The sequence below is a fragment of the Macaca fascicularis genome, chromosome 18 (genome assembly GCF_037993035.2).
Source record: "Macaca fascicularis isolate 582-1 chromosome 18, T2T-MFA8v1.1".
NCBI classification, from domain to species: domain Eukaryota; kingdom Metazoa; phylum Chordata; class Mammalia; order Primates; family Cercopithecidae; genus Macaca; species Macaca fascicularis.
In genome coordinates this window covers 22,798,736-22,817,990 of record NC_088392.1, presented here as the reverse complement: position 1 = coordinate 22,817,990, position 19,255 = coordinate 22,798,736, and the positions used below count along the sequence as shown (strand labels likewise).

Here is a 19,255-nt window from a genome sequence, read left to right as displayed (position 1 = left end):
TACCTTTGTGAGTCACCTAAAAAATAACTCATAGGGTTGTTTATCTTTCTTTCTTTCTTTTTTCTTTGAGACAGGGTCTCACTCTGTCGCCCAGGCTGGAGTGCAATGGTGCAGTCTTGGCTCACTGCAACCTCCGCCTCCCTGGTTCAAGTGATTCTCCTGCCTCAGCCTCCTGAGTAGCTGGGACTACTGGCATGCATCACCACGTCCAGCTAATTTTATATATTTTGTAGAGACAGGGTTTTCACCATATTGGTCAAGCTGGTCTTGAACTCCTGACCTCAAGTAATCCACCCATCTTGGCCTCCCAAAGTGCTGGGATTACAGGCATGAGCCACTGCACCCGGCAGGTTTGTTTTTCTTATGACAAAATCAAGCCTGGATGGTGTTGTTAACAGTGAAGTTAAAATTTTCTTTTGTTTTCCTTAATATTTCCTTTTTTTTTTTTCAAACAAAAGTCTGGTTTCTAAACAAAAATATTTAATGATTCAAAAGGAAAAAATTCCAAATAAGCCCAAAGAAATGATTCATTTTCCAGAGGTAATTACTACTAACATCAACCTTTCCAGGTCTTTTTCTATGCAGCTATATCATTGACATTTTTTGAAAAATGAGATTACATTGTACTTGAGGGTAGACTGCTATAACAACTTTTGGTTTTGGATGGGAAAAAACAGAAAAAGTCTTATCTCCAACTCATTTCTGGAGAGGGTTAGCAGGTGGGGGGTGCTTGGCTCTACTCCCTTCATATGGTTTTTGCTTCTTTATCTCCAAGATCTTCCCCATTTCACGGAGAGACATTAATGAGAATGAAGGCTGCTGAATGGGAGGGGCTTATGGGGCCAGTTTGGAAGAGGCCTCATCACTTTTGGCCACGTTCCATTGGCCAGAACTTAGTCACATGACTGCACTTAACTGCAAGAAAGGCTGGGAAATGTAGTCAAGTTGCATGTCCAGGTAGAAAAGGGACCCTTTTCTGTGGAACAACTAGCATGTTTGTAACTCAATTGTATAAACCATTTTGAAACTTTTTTTTTAAAAAAAAACCTTATTTCAGGCACATTTTTATATGATGAATCTGCTCACCTCTCCATTTGTAACCTATTAAAAGCTCTTGCCAGAATCTCTGCCCAATTGTTCTCCCTCCTTCTACCCTGTTCCCTCACAGCAGCCACAGTGGTTCTTTCAAACACTGAAGCTACATTTTGTCACTCGCCTGCTTAAAACTTTACAGTGCTTCCTCCCACAGTGGTCGGGACAATGTCCACCCGCTCCTGAGGCTGGCCTCTGTGGTCCTTGACCCCACCAGGTCCCACGGTGCCCTACATGGACTCTGCCATCCTTCACCAGTTTAGCCCCGTCACACAGGGCTTGCTGTCAGCCCTTCCTGCAATTCCCAGCCCTGCCACACCACTCGGCCTCCTTCCTTCGGTCTTCAGCTCTGGTGTCTTTTCGCCAAAGAAGCCTTTCCTGATCACTCAGCTGTAAATGTTCCTCTCCCCAGTTACTTTTTCCCTCTCCCTCTACTCAGTTGCTTTTGTTTAACTGTCATATTGTCTTTGGAGTACTTGCCAGCATCAGAAATTATCTTGCTTGCTGTTTGCATTACGTATTTTTAGTCTGTGTTCTGCCTACTAGATGGTGGGTTGCTTGAGGCAGGAACTCTGTCTTGTTTACATCTCAGTCTCCAGATAATGTGTGTGGCACGTGATGGGTACTCAGTAAATACTTGTGGAATAAAGAAATGTCATTACAGGTTCTCTATGCATTAACATTTTTTAGAAATGGGGTGTTGCTGTCGGGCGCAGTGGCTCACGCCTGTAATCGCAGCACTTTGGGAGGCTGAGGTGAGCGGATCACCTGAGGTCAGGAGTTCAAGACCAGCCTGGGCAACATGGTGAAACCCCATTTCTACTAAAAATACAAAAATTAGCCGGGCGTGGTGGCGTGCGCCTGTAATCTCAGCTACTCGGCAGGCTGAAGCAGAAGAATCGCTTGAACCTGGGAGCCGGAGGTTGCAGTGAGCTGAGATCCAGCCACTGCACTCCAGCCTGGGTGATAGAGTGAGACTCTGTCTCAAAAAAAAAAAAAAAAAAAGAAAAAGAAATAGGGTGATGCTGTGTTGCCCAGGCTAGACTGCAGCAGCTATCCACAGGCATGATCATAGCGCACTGCAGCCTTGAGCTCCTGGACTCAAGTGATCCTCCTGCTTCAGCCCCTCCCCGAGTAGCTGGTACTATAGGTACTTCAGATTTTGAAGCATGTGTAAAAAATACTCTAGCAGTGACATCATTTGAGCTGAGCAGGCCATGGAGGCATCAGATGATTAGCAGCAGGGTACAACTTGTTGTGAGAACCAGAAAAGAGCCTTGGCCTACATAACATCCTGTGCTAAAGAAAGAACCCTGACTCCCAGCCTGTGAGTGTTCCAGAGATGGGCAGAGCAGTCCTTGCAGCGTTTCAGGGAACAGGGAAGAACAGCTAACCCCTGATGCTTCTGGAAGCACTTTGGGACACCCTTTGCTATAGTAGGGTATTGTTTTAGTTATCCCTGACTTGCCTGGTATTACTTTATATCCCTTAATCCTCTCATGAAGACTGGCAAACACATTCAGTCCTGCCAACCTTGAAAGCAGGCCATGTTTGAAAGAACATTGGCACAAATGAGTTGAGAATGTCATCTTTACCATATTCATGTTCTTTACCGTATTATGAGGACACTGTGCTTGCCACATGGGCAGTCTTGTGTTGGGGATTTGTGGTTGGACGGATGGTTAGGTGAATAGAAGACTCCTGGAGTGTGAAGTATCTCAAGGATGTGTGTCCATTGCATGGATACATGTTCAATCTATGCAGCTAATTGACAAAGATCCACCATCCTATACCCTCCATGTTTTATTTTTGCCCTGCCATTGTTCTCTTCGACATTATATAATCATTGAGGTTTTCTTGCCCTCGCTTATGTCTTGACTAAACATGTAGGGTAGATGAATTCCATATTACTTCTTTCTTGCTCTGTCAGCTATTGTGTTCTTGGGGACTCCATCCTGAGCCTTTTTTTTTTTTTTTTTGAGACTGAGTCTCACTCTGTCACCCAGGCTGGAGTACAGTGATGTGATCTCGGCTCACTGCATCCTCTGCCTCCCAGGTTCAAGCAATTCTCCTGCCTCAGCCTCCCGAGTAGCTGAGATTACAGGCACATGCCACCATGCCTGGCTAAATTTTGTATTTTATTAGAGACAGGGTTTCACCATGTTGGTCAGGCTGATCTTGAACTCCTGGCCTTGTGATCCGCCTGCCTCAGCTTCCCAAAGTGCTGGGATTACAGGCATGAGCCACTGCACCCAGTCCTGAGCCATTTTTTCATTCTCATTCTTAGGCTAGGTTTCCTCAGACCTTGGTTATAACTGCCAACTCTACACTGATAACTGCTGAGTGTCTAACTCAGACCAGATGTTTCTCCCCATTTAGTGATACATGTTTTCCATCCGATTGCTTCACAGACACCTTGGACACAGTCCTCTATTTCAATTTATGTTGACAGTCCATGATCCAAACTGGAAACCTGAGTTATCCTGGACTTCTGCCTACCACCTTCTCCTAAGCCATCTCACCTGTCCTAAATGTCATAGCCCTTAACTAGTTCTCTAAGCTGTCATAGGGTCCTGTACTGCTGGGCTGCTTGTTGCCTTCAGTAGAGCCTGGAGCATATTCATGTCTGTATTTCAAGGCCCCGGGCATAAGAGCTTCTTAGGAAATATTGGAATAAATGATGAAATGATGAATAAATGAACAAATGAACAGTTGATTGATTTCCAAGACACTTTGGGGTGGTTTTCATTTAGAATGGTTTTTATTTCTTTTTACTGGAACTGAGGAGTTATTTTTGCTTGTTGATGCCAACATTTTAAAAGCACTATAATTTTGAAATGTTTTACCACATTAAATTCCTTTCTATTGCAGGTCACATACAAATATGTCAACTTCAGAGGAGGAATTATTTGTTATATTTATGCAAACTTGTGGCACTTGGACATTTATCTAGACGGTTTTACATGTGTGATTGTGTTCTTGGTACAGCTGGAAAACCTAACTTTAAATGGCAGGAGTAATTGATCTTAATGACCTACTTTGAATTAAACTTGTGCTTAATTAACTTGGATGCTGTAAGTTTAGTCTAGAGTCATCGACTTTTAGAGCTGGAATATTGCTTTTTGAACTTCAGTGTAAGGAATAATTGCTTACATTGAATTGATTTGTTCTGTATCCCAATACTGGACAGTAGAAATCAATGACTTTAATATTGGATGAGAGAGTGATTCGTTGAAGATCAGTTTTTTAACCTCTTTTTTTGTTCTCCTTCTCACAGGGAGAGTCCCGAATTCTCAGAGTAAAAGTTGTTTCTGGAATTGATCTCGCCAAAAAGGACATCTTTGGAGCCAGGTATGTTGGCTTTGTTTTTATTTCTGTGGATTTCTAAAAAACGACAAGCAGTTTTCAAATTCAGACACGCATCAAAATCACCTGGAGGACTTCTTAAGGCAAAGTTGGCTGGGCCCCACCTGCCGGGATTCTGATTTAGTAAGTGATGCTGGTCCAGCTGGTTCCAGGACCACATTTTGCACAGGGCTTCTGGACTTAGCATCACAACAGTAGTTAACAGACTTGTTTTTCACATGGGCTAATTTCGTGAGATTAGCTTCTGGTGTTGTCTTGTTAGTACAGTTTGGGACTGTGGCTGTGCTTATTTTAATACTTTAAAAATATTTCTAAGTTAGGGAAACATGAAAGTGTCATTTTGTTTCTAGGAGAACTGGATATTCTTGACATGTATAATCTGAATTAAGAGATTTGGTGATTTGGGGCGAATGTGGTGATTTCTGTGGCATTTCTTGAAGCACCAGCAGGGAAGCAGCCAGATCTTTCTGTGTGTTTTGGCTTTTTTATTTTCAGTATTGCACCTGATATTCCTGTATCTTTAAATCAACCCTTTTGTTCCTGTTGGCTCTCAGTGATGTGTTGCATGAAGCTATTGGACTGAGAGCAGGGTGAGGGTGGAGCCACCTGGCACTAGAATTTAACTAGATTTTGGAGACTAAAGATCTTTTGAACTTTAGACCTAGAATGGACATGAGTGATGTTCTAGTCCACTGTTCCATTTTATGGTTGACAAAGCTGAAATGCAGAAAGGTTAAACCACCCGTGTAGGTCACGTGGGCCAGTGATGTTTGAGGACTGATGGGAACACTCCTCCTGCCTCTACCCAATATGTTTTCCTTTGTGGCACGGTGGCCTGAAAATACTGTGGGGTTTAACAATGAAGGGAGGTGACTGGTGAGGAGAGTTCCAGCCGCTGGATTCTCCCTGTCAGTCCCTTGTGCTGTGGCCCTTGGTGACCCCTAGATATCAGTGCTCCTGCCTGACACTGGAGACCCTCTATAAAGAGGCCCCTTTCTGGCCAGGTGCGGTGGCTCACGCCTGTAATCTCCAGCACTTTGGGAGGCCGAGGTGGGTGGATCATGAGGTCAAGCGATTGAGACCATCCTAGCTGACATGGTGAAACCCTGTCTCTACTAAAAATACAAAAAAGTGGCCGGGCATGGTGGTGGGCGCCTGTAGTCCCAGCTACTCAGGAGGCTGAGGCAGGAGAGTGGCATGAATCCGGGAGGCAGAGCTTGCAGTGAGCCCAGATCATGCCATTGCACTCCAGCCCGGGCAACAGAGTGAGACTCTGTCTCAGGAAAAAAAAAAAAAAAAAAAAAGCCCCTTTCTAGCTAGCTAGTTGTTCCATCCTGCACACCCCCACAGAAGCCTTTTGCTGCCATTAGTAAGCGCACCTCTATTTTCTCATCGGTGATAGATCATGCATGATTGAGTTTTGTCTATTAAAGCAATTGATAAGTTACTAGAATGGCACCAAAAGAAATTAGAAAAAAAATTGTTGCAAATGTCAGTGAAATCTTCTAAAAACCTGTGGTACTTAGAAGTGCCTCAAGTGACTAACGGAGGCTTAGGTCTCTGAGTGGTGTCACAAGGAACCTTATGCACGGGGACAGTGACATCAGCCTGTGCTGGTGGTAATGTCAGAGGGAAGCAAATCCTACCTGAAGGTGCTCTCTCGCTTGACCGTGAAGTCACACTGAGTGGCTCACCATGTGCCTGCATTCATGCAAGGGTAAGCCAGGTCTCTGGGCATGGGCAGAAGCATCCCTGCTTCCCTTCTCTTCCCTTTCAAAGCAACACTTTCAACTGTTTCCATGAGTCTGGGCTGTTCTTACCCAGCTAAATACTGTTTCCTGAAACTCGAAAATTTGCTATCTACCAAAGCCCACCTTATGCCCTGCCTTTCTGTGAAGCCTTTCCAGAAAATTTCAAGAAAGAAAATTTGGTATTCCTATATCAAAGCCTGTGTGTCTTTCCTCTCCTAATCCTTCTTAGCTGCCATAGTAGGCGCAGTGTCATTTTAGCATTTGCAGATGCATTACCTGGTGGTTTCTAGTATTTCTTTCACTTGCCTCTATTACTAGATTAGAAATGTACTGGGGACAGACATCTTTTTAATATCTTTCTCCTACTACTTAACATATAGAGCACCAAGGAAAAAAAAACCAAAAATTATCTTTTAAAAATGTAAGCATTTGCATGCTGACTGGTAGTGGATTGTGCTCTTATGTTAAAAATATGTATTCTCACTCTTTCCAATGAAATTTAGAGTGTTGACGGAGGAAGTTGGATTTAGAAAATTTTGGTGATTTCTTTTTAAGCTTGATTGGGTTTTTATTTTGTTTTATCCAAACCTTTTCATTAAAAAAAAAAACAACAAAATTGATTCACATTGTGTTTCTAAGCCAGTTAGGTAGATTTAATGTTGAATTTGTAGTGGAATTAGGTTCCAAATCTTAGAAGAGCAAATTTGAACCTTAAATTTTTACTGTTTAGATACTAACAGGTCGGGTCATTTCTAAGGGACATGGTGGAAAGGGATATTTATGATGTTAATTAGAAAGATAAATAATATTGTGGCCAAGTGGACCAAGTGCCAGAAAACGCATCAGAAACTCTGAACCCTCGTCTGGTGTTCATTTTCTTAGATTGATAAGTAGGCACACACATCCCTGCTTTCCTTCCTCCTTTGAAGTGCTGTAGTTCATCTGAGAGTCTGAGATGGAATTGTGAGGTGACAGTTGGGTTAATGCTATCTTGGCATATCCCTCTGGAGTGGCACTGCTTATTGCCTTAAAGTTTTGCCAGATGACCTGCATTCTCCCTCCGTGCTATCTTGGGCAAATCCCTTAAACCTACTCATGCCACCATATATTAGTGTACAACAAGGATAACAGTTTCTTTGTAACTGGCATGTGGGGAAGAATCCCAAAGTGACTTCTGTTGGCGGCAGCTCTGTCGTGTTTTAAGGTAGCAGTCACAGGGTAGAGGTTTGGTAGTGTCCTCTCTGGCATCCACCATCTCCTTCAGAGCCCTGGGCCACTGGCAGGCCTTTTCTCCAAGTCTCTTCTCTGAGTATTGCCCCCACCTCTGTGCCTGATCAGGCACCTCATTCTCCCTCTGCACCAAAAAGGCCGGGTAGGCATTGGAGCCCTTGCTATAGACAGGATAATGGGTGGAAGAGGAAGGGCATTTTCATGAGAGGCATTTCAGAGCCTTTAAAGTGGTACAAATCCTGTAGACACTGATGTGTTTAAAATCAGGGATTTGCATCTCTGGGACTCCAACTCCTTTGTTTCCAAGGGAGGTTCCCTGGGTCACTTGGCCTGAAGTTGGGAAGGAGTGGTGGTTGAGGGGCAGAATGTGATGTCTGGGGATGCGGGATGGTCGGGGCGGGTGATGGCGGGAGGAGTGGAGCATGACAGCATGACATCTCTCCTTGCCCCTCCGAGGTGGTGATGGGAGCTGCCTACAGCTGCAGCTCAGAGGCGGGGTTTCTGGGGCCCTAGGTGCGGGCGGGGCCTCCCTCCTAGCTGGAGGTGGTCCCTTCACCCTTGAGAGGCCTGTGCCTGAAATGCCCTTGTCCTTTCCAGCCCTCTCTGCCCCAGTCCAGTGCTTAGGATCCAAGATCATTTTCAGCTCCTTCCAGCCAAGTCTCACTTTATTAAAGGAGCCTTTGTTCAGAGCGGATTGGATAACTGAGCCGTGACTCCACTTGAACGTCTGAGCAGTTGGCCTGCGTGGGAAACGGCAGTGGCAGAGAAAGATGCTTCCCTTTGGACTGTGCCTTGAGGACGAAAAAGGGCAGTCATATAATCTGTCATCTAAACTGGAACGCTTTTGTCTGGAATGAATGCGACATTGAGTGGGACGTCAGGGCATAAGATGTAAATTGAGACTACGGTCACCCTAGGTCAGAGACTATTATCCATACCATGGGGAAAAAAATGGAATGTGATTTTTTTTTTCTCCCCAGAACAGCTTTTAAAAAAATGCCAAGACAAAGAAAAAGCACCTTTTAAAAAAGCAAGCCTCACGTAAAATGCCACTAAGACATCAAAAGAGAAGTAAAACCCTGCTCAGAACAAGCCCATGTGGGATGGCCACAGCTCACCGTTGTGTGCCTGCATCCTGTTTCCGCTGTCCCCTTTCCCAGGGATGTACCCTGCGCTAACCTCACCCCGATCCAGTGACTCCTCCAGTGGCTCATCCTATGTTCACCAGCTGGGTCCTCATCTCCTCCGTCACACAGGCTGCCGCCGTGTCCCCCAGCAGACCTCTCCCTGTCTCTGGGGTGCCCATGGCGCCTGGGAGATGCTGTGCATAGTTCTATCAGTGAGGTTGACTTGTTGTTTTATACTTAGAATTGTTTCTTTCTCCTGAAATTAGATTTTCCTCTTCTGATAACTAGGATTCTAATTTTTTAATTTATTTTTATTTTCTGGGATCTATTACAGCACATAACAGGTCCTCAGGAAGTATTTACCAAAAGATTGCATGAAGTAGGCCTGTTCCTCCTCCGTCTCTCCTTCCCTCCCTTTCCTACCCCTTCGCTGGAAACTCACATTCACTAAATGTGCCATGAAGTCACTGTCTTTTGCCTTTGCCTGTGTTTTCCCCTCTGCCTGGCATCTGTTCACATCCTTTCTGGCAGCTGCCCTCTCATCTGTCAGGGCCCAGTTTGGGTGGCAACACTCCTGCTGAGGTCCCTGCTCCCCCCATCAGCCCAGCCCAAGAGGACAGAACACTGCTCCCCCCCATCAGCCCAGCCCAAGAGGACAGAACACTGCTGCCCTCCCTATCACACAGCCCAAGAGAACAGAACACTGCTGCACCCGGGGCTGTAGCAGGTCTACAAGTTCCCTCCTCCTGCGGCCCCTTGTCTTAGCGGACTTGGGAGGCTCGGAGGCTCCAGCCCTGTCTTATTGCTGTTTGCAGGTCCAGAAATCTTGGCACATGACAGTCGCCTGATAAATTGCCTTGAATTCATTAAGTGGAACACAATATGGTGTGCTGTGGTACCTGATGGCCAGCCTGGAGGAAGGGGTACTCTTTTCTCATTGTCATGGAGGTATCATTGGCTCTTCAGGCATCTCTCCTAAGCATCCAGGAGAGGTGCTTATTTCTCATTCTCACAAAGGCTCTTTGTGGACCAGCACAGGATGCCTGCCCAGGGGTTGGATGAAAAGTGAGCATAGAGAGAGGAGGTTAAGGGAAGCAAGCTCAAGACTGGGCTCAGAGAAAAGAATCTGGAGGAGTCAGTGGGGTGGCAGGCAGGGAACGGTCTCCATTTGATGCTGATGTTTGTGCAGAATGACTACTTTATACCCTACAAAAGGAGCACACTCTTTTCTTGTGGCAGGTCCCAGAAACTTCTACTTGGGGTACATGAGGCCCGGCTGGGATTGGGCACAGAAGGTCATGGCTCTGCACCTGACCCTCACCTTAGGGGTCAGGACAGAGCCAAGGACACGAGTGATGGGTTAGGGAGGACACAGGCACCATGGAGTGCCTTGGCCATCCTTCTGTAGAGGAGAGGTACAGGTGGCGAGGAAGGCACCAGGCAGCCGCTGGCAGGGTCAGGAACCAAGGCAGATCCAGGAAACAGGCCAAAACAGCAGCAGGAACCTCAGGCTCGGCAGACCACTGACTCTTCTGGATGTCTTTTAGACACTCTGTGGGGGGCGGGACAAGTCCTTGGTGTTTTGCCATGGTGAAGTGTGCAGTTCGGGTAGGCGAGTCGTGCTTTCTTAACATGCGTGTAAGGAAGGGAGGTGGTGAGTTTCAGCAGCTCGTGTTTCTTGAGCACTTGCTCTGTGCCAGGTGTGGTTTGAACTATTTACATGCGAGTTCCTTGTGTCCTCCAAGCAAAGTCCTATGCACAGGCACTATTGTTCTTTTCCTTTTGCAGTTCAAGAAACGGAGGCAAGAAAGGTTTAGTAAGTTGTGGAACTAGGTATTGAGCCAGGGCCTAACTTCTTGATAGAAGTTAGTTAGAGGCTGTTACTCGAGCACTCACAGGTTGACTGGCAACGTGTTTGGAACCCAATGTAATGTCATCAGATTCTACCTAAATTTTGTGAAGAGGGGATTTCCATTTGATACGTAAGAAAATTGAGCGGTTATCATCAGCCCAAGATGAAACAAGGGTATAGGGAATGATGGGACCCATGAGGTTCAGATTTCTGTAACTTCTGATGCTATGCTCAGTGATAGATCAATACTCTTCTTACGGATAAAAGTTCGAGAATTGAGTGGGACTAGATGACTATTAGGGTTCCTCCAAAACCCTGAGATTTCATTTTTGGGGGCGGCACCTTTTTGTGTTAGCAGATTTAAAGAGCTGGCCATTGTATTTGATGGTAGCTGAGTAAGCTTTTTGAATTGGAGAATCATCAACTATCGTTAGATTTAGAATAGGTATATTTGGCTAAGTAAGATCTTAGTTTTTCTTTTAAACTTAGGATAGCTTTTCAAATTTCAAACTGTTCTTTTTCAGTAAGCTCAAGACATTTAACCTTTTGTCATAGACTTAAAGCAGTCATTAAATAGGTTCATTTTAATGCAACTTTTAAAATCTAACTCCCCTCCCTTTTTCTCCTTAATTATGATCAGTGGCTTCATTTGAGGTTACCTAGGATGCATTTGAGACTCTAAAGCTGCTTTCTTAAAACTTAGCAATATTGGCTGAGACAAACCAACTATAGAATCTCATGCTTTCATGAAGAAGTTTGCAAGACATTCATGCACAGCTCCTTCATTGTGTGTGATGAGCTATTGGCATCGAACCTGCTTGGGCTGCTATCAGGTTTTCTTTTGGAAGCTGGTGACTTGAAATTTAAAACACACATGGGCTCAAGAGTATTGGGGGACATGGCAGAAAGTCCTTCTGCCGCCTAGTGATTGAGAGTGATGGAGACCTAACTGTGGAAGGACAGCTCTTTGACACAGTTCACCTCAGTCCCCTTTACCTAGGTTTAAGTTGTTAACATTTTGCTATATTTGCTCCATCTCTTTTTTCCCTGAAGTATTCAAAAGTGAATCACAGACATCATGCGTTTAGTCCCTAAATACTTCAGCCCAAACCTCTAAAAAACAAGAACATATTTCTATATAACTGTAGTACTGTTCTCACAAAATTAAGACTAATTGCCTAATGGACTCTATTACCTGATCCATTATCTGAATTTCCCCAGCTGACCCTAAAATGCCTTTTACAGCTGAACTGTTTAAACCAGAATTCAATTGAGAATTCTGTATTGCATTTAATCGGTAGGTCTATTAAGACTCTCTTAAGCTAGAATAGTGATAAAAGCTTTTTACTCTTGGTCTCTTTTCAAGCTGGGGACCCCCAGCCAGCAACACCCTACCTGGGTCTCACTCTACCATGCTGGGATGCCCCAGCTCACCTGTGTTATAGCTTGTACCCGTGTTCGGTGGTTCCTGAGTTCTTGCATGGCACCCAGGAAGAATGAGGATATGCTGGACATTGAAGGGTGAGGAGGGCGGAGTGGAATTTTACTGAGCAATGGAATAGCTCTCGGCGGAGAGGGGTTGCAGTCAGGTGCTTCTCTCCTTCCCATGTGGCTGGGCCTAGGGCTTTTTATGGGCTCAGAATAGTTGAGGCGCAGGCTGCAGGTAGTATTGGAAAAGGCAACATTTGATTCATTAAAAGGCATTATTCAGAAAGAATCAGTCAGGGGAAAGGTGGGCAAACAGGAACAGAAGTTCTTACTCTGAGTCGTGGGTTTCATCCAGGACCGGCAGTCCAATCTTTCAGCCTTCAGGCTGTTTTTGGTTCGAAGGTGCGGTTTCACCAGGGACCTGCCCCTATCTGCCGAGGCGTTTGGCTGCTTCCTATCACTGTCAATAGTCCCTCCCCTTCAATGACTTGTAGGGGGGTTGTTTCACTTACCACATTCCATCGTGTCCTGGTGGCATCATCAATGAGTGAAGGCGTTCTTTTCCCCGTGTTTCTTGTACGTACTGTATATTAGAAGTTGAACTAAAGGCTTGATCAAATTTGAGGCAGGAATGGGTGAGGCTGCGTGCAACTGGAGGGACACAATGACTGGTTCTGCCATAATCAGTGATTAAAATTGATCCCTGGGTTAATGTGGGGGCAGTCTCATCCCTCCACTGTCAAAAATTAACATTTTTCCCCCCCAGGTGGCCAGCAAGCCACGAGGGAGGGGATGTTTTGGCACTATATACATGCAAATTTTAAATATTGATTTACTTTATTTCCAAAGGATTGGAAATTTTGTTTTTTTCTTTCTTTGCCCTTCTTTGAAAACATTGTACAAAGTAAATCTCCTCCTTTTCCTGATGGAGAAACTTTGGAAAGAGGCTGAACATACGTTGAAGTCCCTTTGCTCAACTGTAAGCCCTGCAGGATCAGAGGTCACACCAAAGTTTGCAGACACTTGGTCCTTGTGGACCAGGCTGAATCCACACATGTGTTTATTTGGCCTTGGAACACTAAAACAAAAAACTGCAAATCCTGAGCCAACATTTGGGAGATCCCATATTATAATACAAATCCAGGTTTGTATTATAATACAAAGGTTTTGGTAATCTAGCCACACTGGGCCTGCATCTGCATGAGTCTGCATGGCTAGAGGTGTGTGCTGGGCACACCCATTAGGTGGGACTGCACCCTTTTGGCCACCAGGGACCGCACACCTCCTGTTGTTTTCATGCAGCTGGTTTCCCTTGCTGACACATGTTCCGTGAGGTCCCTCGAGGTACAGGCCGGCATTTGGACTTATCCTCTGCGCTGTTTCTTCGTTAGTATTTAGAGCTGACTTCTCCTCTTCCTCCCCCATTGAGGAGCAGCACCTTACTCTGTGCAGACTGTCTGTGATCGGCAGGCTCTTTGCAGAGCTACATTTCCCTCCGGAGGCCTTGCTGAGCAGCCTTTGCTGTCTAGGGCATTGCTGAGAATCACAACACCAACACTAATGGCCCTTGGGCCAAAAAGTGTTTGTCTTAAAATCCCTGCACCAAATAGCTTGTTCATTTACTCCTGTGAAAGCCCCAGAGGATCTACCTCTTAGGCTGTTTGTTCTAGTTGTATTCCTTCCACCCCACAAACCGAAATGACATTAAAGGATAGTAACTCTCTCCCTCAAATATAGATAAAAACCTCTTTTTTCCCTAACAACCACACAACTGTTTACATTTTTGTGTTTACTGCCTAGTCTTTGCATGAATGCATGCAGCATCCTTTAAAAATATGTCAATCCTAGCCTCCACACCACCCAGCCCACCAAGTTTCCCAGAGGGAAGCATTGGAAATGGCAGATGGGTAAATGCACAGGGCTGGCAAGTCTCCATTCTGCGAGAGTCTTGCTGTGCTCATATAGCCAGTGCCACAATAATGGATCTTTCTAATGATCTGGAATCACTGAGCAAAGACTGTGCCATGTTCAGTATACACCAAGTGAGCATGCAGGGAATATATCATCAGTTTACAAACATTTCCACATAAGCTTTTCTCTCTCCCACTCCAATTTTGGTAAATAAAAGGGCAAACTAGACACTCACTCTCTCTCTCTCTCTCTCTCTCTCTCTCTCTCTCTCACTCCCTCTCTCTCCTTCTCCCTCCCTCTCCCTCTCTCTCCACCGTCTCCCTCCCTCTCCCTCTCTGTCCCTGTCCCTTTCTCCTCCCTTCCTTCCTTCCTTCCTTCCTTCCTTCCTTCCTTCCTTCCTTCCTTCCTCCCTTCCTCCCTTCCTCCCTTCCTACCTTCCTCCCTTCCTTCCTTCCTTCCTTCCTTCCCCCCCTCATCTGTCTCCCCCCTACCCTTTTTTAAAAGAGACAGGAGTCTTGCTCTGTTGCATAGGTTAGAGTGCAGTGGTGCAATCATAGCTCACTGTAACCTCAAACTCCTGAGCTCAAGCAGTCCTCCTGCCTCAGCCTCCCCAGTAGCTGGGAGTACAGGCACACTACCATGCCCAGCTAATTTTTAAAAATGTTTATAGAGATGTTGTCTTGCTGTGTTGCCCAGGCGGGTCTCAAACTGCTAACCTCAAGTGACCCTCCCACCTTGGCCTCTCAAAGAGCTGGAATTGCAGGTGCAAACCACTGTGCCCAGCCAGACAGGTCACTTTTCTGTACCATTCTCTGATGTTGTGAGACTAGTGACAGTCCCTACTGCGGAACCTTGTCCCTGACTCCTGATGCATGGATATTTGCTGTTACCAAAGACACCTCTGCTTTACCAAATGTTTTGTCAGAGTGGAAGGAAAACCATAAGACTTCCTGCCCTCATTTTCTTCAGTCTAGAATGATGCTGGGGTCCCTGAGTCTGTAGGGCAGAGAATCTGATATGTTTTTTAGGAAGCGGAAGGTGTCTGACACAGTAGATGTTTGATAAATTTTGTTAATCTGGTCAGAGTGGAGCCTGAGAAAATTAAAAAATTAAAAAGCTGCTGAGGAGTGCTGGGGTCGCATTTTGACATAAATACAAAGGCACCAAAAGAGCCAAAAAATGAGGCCAGTCCTAGGGCTGGTGAAGTTTGGATCCCCTGCCTGACATTGTGTCCTGAGCCCCTGGCCCCTTCCTGCGCCTCTCCCCCAGCTGCCGGCCCCTCCTCAGTCCTTCCTCTCCTTTATCCTCCGCTGTCTTTGCCTGTGCCCTCACTCCCGTGCCCTGACTCTGGAGTCTTTGTCTTAATGCATTCTGTTTGTCTCAATGTCTTCCTCTGTTTTCCTTTTCTTGTGGGGAGGAAGGGTAGAAAGAGTGTAAGAAGCTAAAGTATGAGGAAGGGAAGGTTGCCAACTGGAGATGAGTCAGAAATGAAAGCAGTTCTGAATGTGTAAGACAATGAGGAAAATATTTATTTTACAAAAATTGAACTACCAACCAAGCCTTTAGGAACACAGCCAGAAGGTGCTATGTAGGGAGAGGTGTGCATTAGGATGCTGGAGCGCGGCTGCTGGCGTCCCCACCCCAGGAGGAAGGGACTCGTTTCTCGGAACCCTGTTAATGGTTCTCCCCATTGTAGACAGTGAGTACTGGCTCTCCACCCCATCCTCAGTGGGTGCAGCCTTGGGGAGGCTGTGAGGCTGGTGATCTTGGGACCTACTATGCATCTGCGTTATTGAAGGTAACAATGTCCCTTCTACCCGAAAGTCATGCTTTTAAAAATGCACAGTCTTGAATCCATTTGAGAAACATCTTTGGATCTCCAGACCGTTGTCTTTCTCAGATATGTATCACCTATGTTGTATTACTTCATTTTCTAAGAAACATTGTCATCGACTTTATAAAATTATTGAATAATTCTATTTAGGGGAGAAGCCTGGAAGCTAAGATTTTAAAGGTTGTTTATAAGTTAAGTGAACTGGCAAATTCTTAAATGGTAAATAAAACCTTTCCTACATGCTGTAGGTAGTTACCTAAATCAGGGCCTAGCAAGCCTTTTTATTTATTTCCCTATAAAAAGTCAGATACTAAGTGGTCAAGGTGTTGCAGGACGTATGGTCTCTGACATAGCACTAAAGCAGCCTTGGGTAATATATAAACCAGTGGGCCTGTCTGTGAGCTGATGGTCTGTGGGCTGCAGCTTGCCAGCCTTTGATGTTGTAAGCCATTGATTTTTTACAACATATATATTTAGAACTGGGAGTGTCAGTGTTATTTTGTCATGACTTCCAGATTAAACTCTTTCATAGAGTTGCTGGTTGGTCAATGACAGACTAATTCTGCTAGTATTGACTTCCTGGGCCAGGGAATGGGGTTCCTAGATAGTGCAGTAGCTTTTTATTTATTTTCTTTTCCATTCAAGGGCAACATGCTTAAAATACAGCATATGAAGCTTTTGGATATCTACTGTAAATTTTAAGGTCTAAAAATGAATGCAATTGTAAAATGTTTTTGCCTTAGAGAAAATACTCTCACTGCTTTGTGTTATAAATACATGAAAGATAATGATGAATTAAATGCATACAAGCAGATGCAGACATAATTTAAATTAGTGTATTGCAGTTAAAATATTGCCCATTTTCCCTACGGAATATTCATTAGACTTATGACCTTAGTGTAAGTAATGTTTAGTAAGGAATCTGCAATGTGTAACTCCTCCGTAAATTATTAAAAGGATTGGCATTCCTACTGTATAATATCAACACAAGGGATAGAAAATATGCCTGGATTCTTAATGAATGTGTGCTAACATTCCTTCTGGCATAGGAATGTGTAGTAAATACACTTCAAGGGTTGTTCGCATTTTTATCCTTCATTGTTATAGGCACGTTATTGTGTGTCTCCTGTTGAAGAACTGACTGATCATTATTTTAAGCTTCTGTGACTTCTAGATGCTTAAAACTAGGCATTCATGGTAAGAAAGTAGAGAAACATTTGAAAGAAATACTGCGTTTCAAATTTGGGAGTGGCTGATAGAAAAACCAAACTAGGCTAGTCTTACAGCTTTATCACAGTTTTGGTTTTTTTCCTAGTAGGAAAATGATAGTATTGGTTGTATATTGTCTCAAAGCATTCTCTCTCTCTGACACTAACTCGAATCATGTGGGAGTTCATTGAGAACAGTGATTTTAACTTGGTTAGGTGATTTTAAACATTATTTCGCAACTCTGGAAAACAAAAGAGAAATTTTCAAATATTTTTCTTCCAGGGTGGTGTACTGGCTCTCTGGAGTGTGATTTCATCTTCTCTTTTTATTACATATGTAGTCAAACCATCATGTTCTTGAAAGGAGACTTCATCCACTAGATAGAGGGGCCATATAATTCTGCATCTTTTGTTTGTCCTTACATAGTTTCTTGGCTTGGAATGTCAAAATATCAGAAACTGTTCTTTCTCTGGAATCATCTGTCTCCACAGTGGCCTCGCCATCTGTACTGGCATCCAAGCTATGGACCCAAGAGTCGTCCTTTACTCTCTCATCCTTCTGGCTGCTGTGTCTGGCTTTCGGTGTTTGTGTAGAGCAGGGATCTCCAACTCCTGTGGCGTGTTAGGAGGTGGGCCGCATAACAGGAGGTGAGCCATGGGAGGGCAGGCGAAGCTTCCTCTGTATTTACAGCCGCTCCCCATCATTCACATTGCTGCGTGAGCTCCGCTTCCTGTCGGATCAGCCACTGGCATTACATTCTCATAGGAGCATGAACCCTATTGTGGAGCTTCTCATGTGAGGGATCTAGGTTGCATGCTCCTTATGAGAATCTCATGCCTGATGATCTGTCACTGTCTCCCATCACCCCCAGATGGGACCATCTAGTTGCAGGAAAACAAGCTCAGGCTCCCACTGATTTTGTATTATGATGAGTTGTATAATTATTTCATTATCTATTACAATGTAATAATAATAGAAATAAAATACCATAAATGTAATGCCCTTGAATCATCTCCAAACCATCCACCCCACTCCCCCAACCCCCGAACCAGCCTGGAGAAAAATTGTCTTCCACAAAACCAGTCCCTGGTGCCAAAAAGGTTGGGGACCGCTGGTGTAGAGGACTCCTCAAGCAGTGTCCATATCTGCCCTGCTCTCTCTATCCCTCTGCCTAGGTATAGAATTCTGTCTCTAAGACACAGACAGACCATGTTCCTGCCCGGGCAAACACTTCAGTGATTGTGCATTGCCCTGGGTGAACGGGGGCACAGGGGTCTTTGTGACACCCTGCAATGCATCCCTCTCTGAGCCACCGTGTGCTCCTCCTCCTCTGTGCCTTGCCGGTGCCCAGAACTGCTCCCTTCTCCCCCTTTGTACAACTGCCTTGCTCTCGTCCTTTCTCAGGTGGGTGCTGCTGATCTGTGTGTGTGACCTGGGTGCAGAGTTCTTGGCTCTGTGCCTGGCCCTGTGCAGGTCTCTGTGGTGGCACTTAACACATGGCGCTAAGATTCTCCCTGACAGGCCTTCAGCGCCCAAGGCCAGAACCGTGTCCTGTACATCCTGCTATAGTCCCACATCAGGCCAGGGGCACTGAGCTGAGGACTGCTCCCTACCCCCTTTCTGTGCTTGGCCGACTCAAGCGCCCGTTCTTCTACCCCTCCTTGGCTTGGCCACCCCACCCCTTGGCTGAATCTCTCCTCCTTTTGTGCTTGTTCTCCAGGTGACTTATTCAGGCCTCTATTTTCATTACCCTCGCATTTCATTAATTTTCTTATTTATTTTATTCTGTAGGTTTAAGACATTCTTTAAAACATGCAGGTTCTGAATTTTAATAATATAAAAGTCCTCTATGAGTGCTCATCACATTACTTTTCTGTCCTCCCTACATTAAAGTTAGCGCTGATGCCTTTATGTTTAAGGAAAGCCTCCCCCAGAGGGGCTCTGCCCATGTCAGTTCATTCGAGGGTAGGTGTGCAGCCTCCGTCACCTGAAGGCCTCTTCCTGCTCTGGCTCTATCGAGGTGTATTGGGGGGGTTACAGCACCCTCTGGTGGCCATATTGTCAGGTGCATTTTTGTTCTAGACAAATAAAATGATACACACATTGAATAGTCGATTGGAGTTCTTTTTCAGAGGACATCGTTAATTCACATTTTCTGTGTTTCAGCAGGTATTTAAGCCAGTCTCAAATAGTGACACTGATGCAGAGGAGAGAATGATTTTACTTTTAAGTATAGCTGGTTTTAAAGTAGATAATACATAGTGTTAAACTTTATTTCCCCGTTATTTCTTTCTTTTCTGTCAGAGAATTTCTTAAACTTGTAGAATCATTCAAATAAAATGCTAGTCACTAAAAAGGAATAATTAACTGGTAGTGGGAAAAATTAAATTCTTCAAATGAAGAGTACTGTATTCATTTCAATATGGTCCCATAGACAGAATGTTTGGGATTCATT

At 44.8% G+C, this 19,255-nt stretch overlaps 1 protein-coding gene across 19 annotated transcripts in view; it reads left to right on the top strand.

Annotated features, from left to right (window-relative positions):
• The window catches only part of NEDD4L (NEDD4 like E3 ubiquitin protein ligase), a 368,857-nt gene that overhangs the window by 123,611 nt on the left and 225,991 nt on the right, over positions 1-19,255 (top strand). For all 19 annotated transcript variants that reach the window (XM_074022439.1, XM_015439728.4, XM_074022435.1 and 16 more), the window contains exon 2: positions 4,370-4,443. In XM_074022439.1, the coding sequence (XP_073878540.1) occupies positions 4,370-4,443 (74 nt within the window). The remainder of the gene's footprint in view (positions 1-4,369; positions 4,444-19,255) is intronic.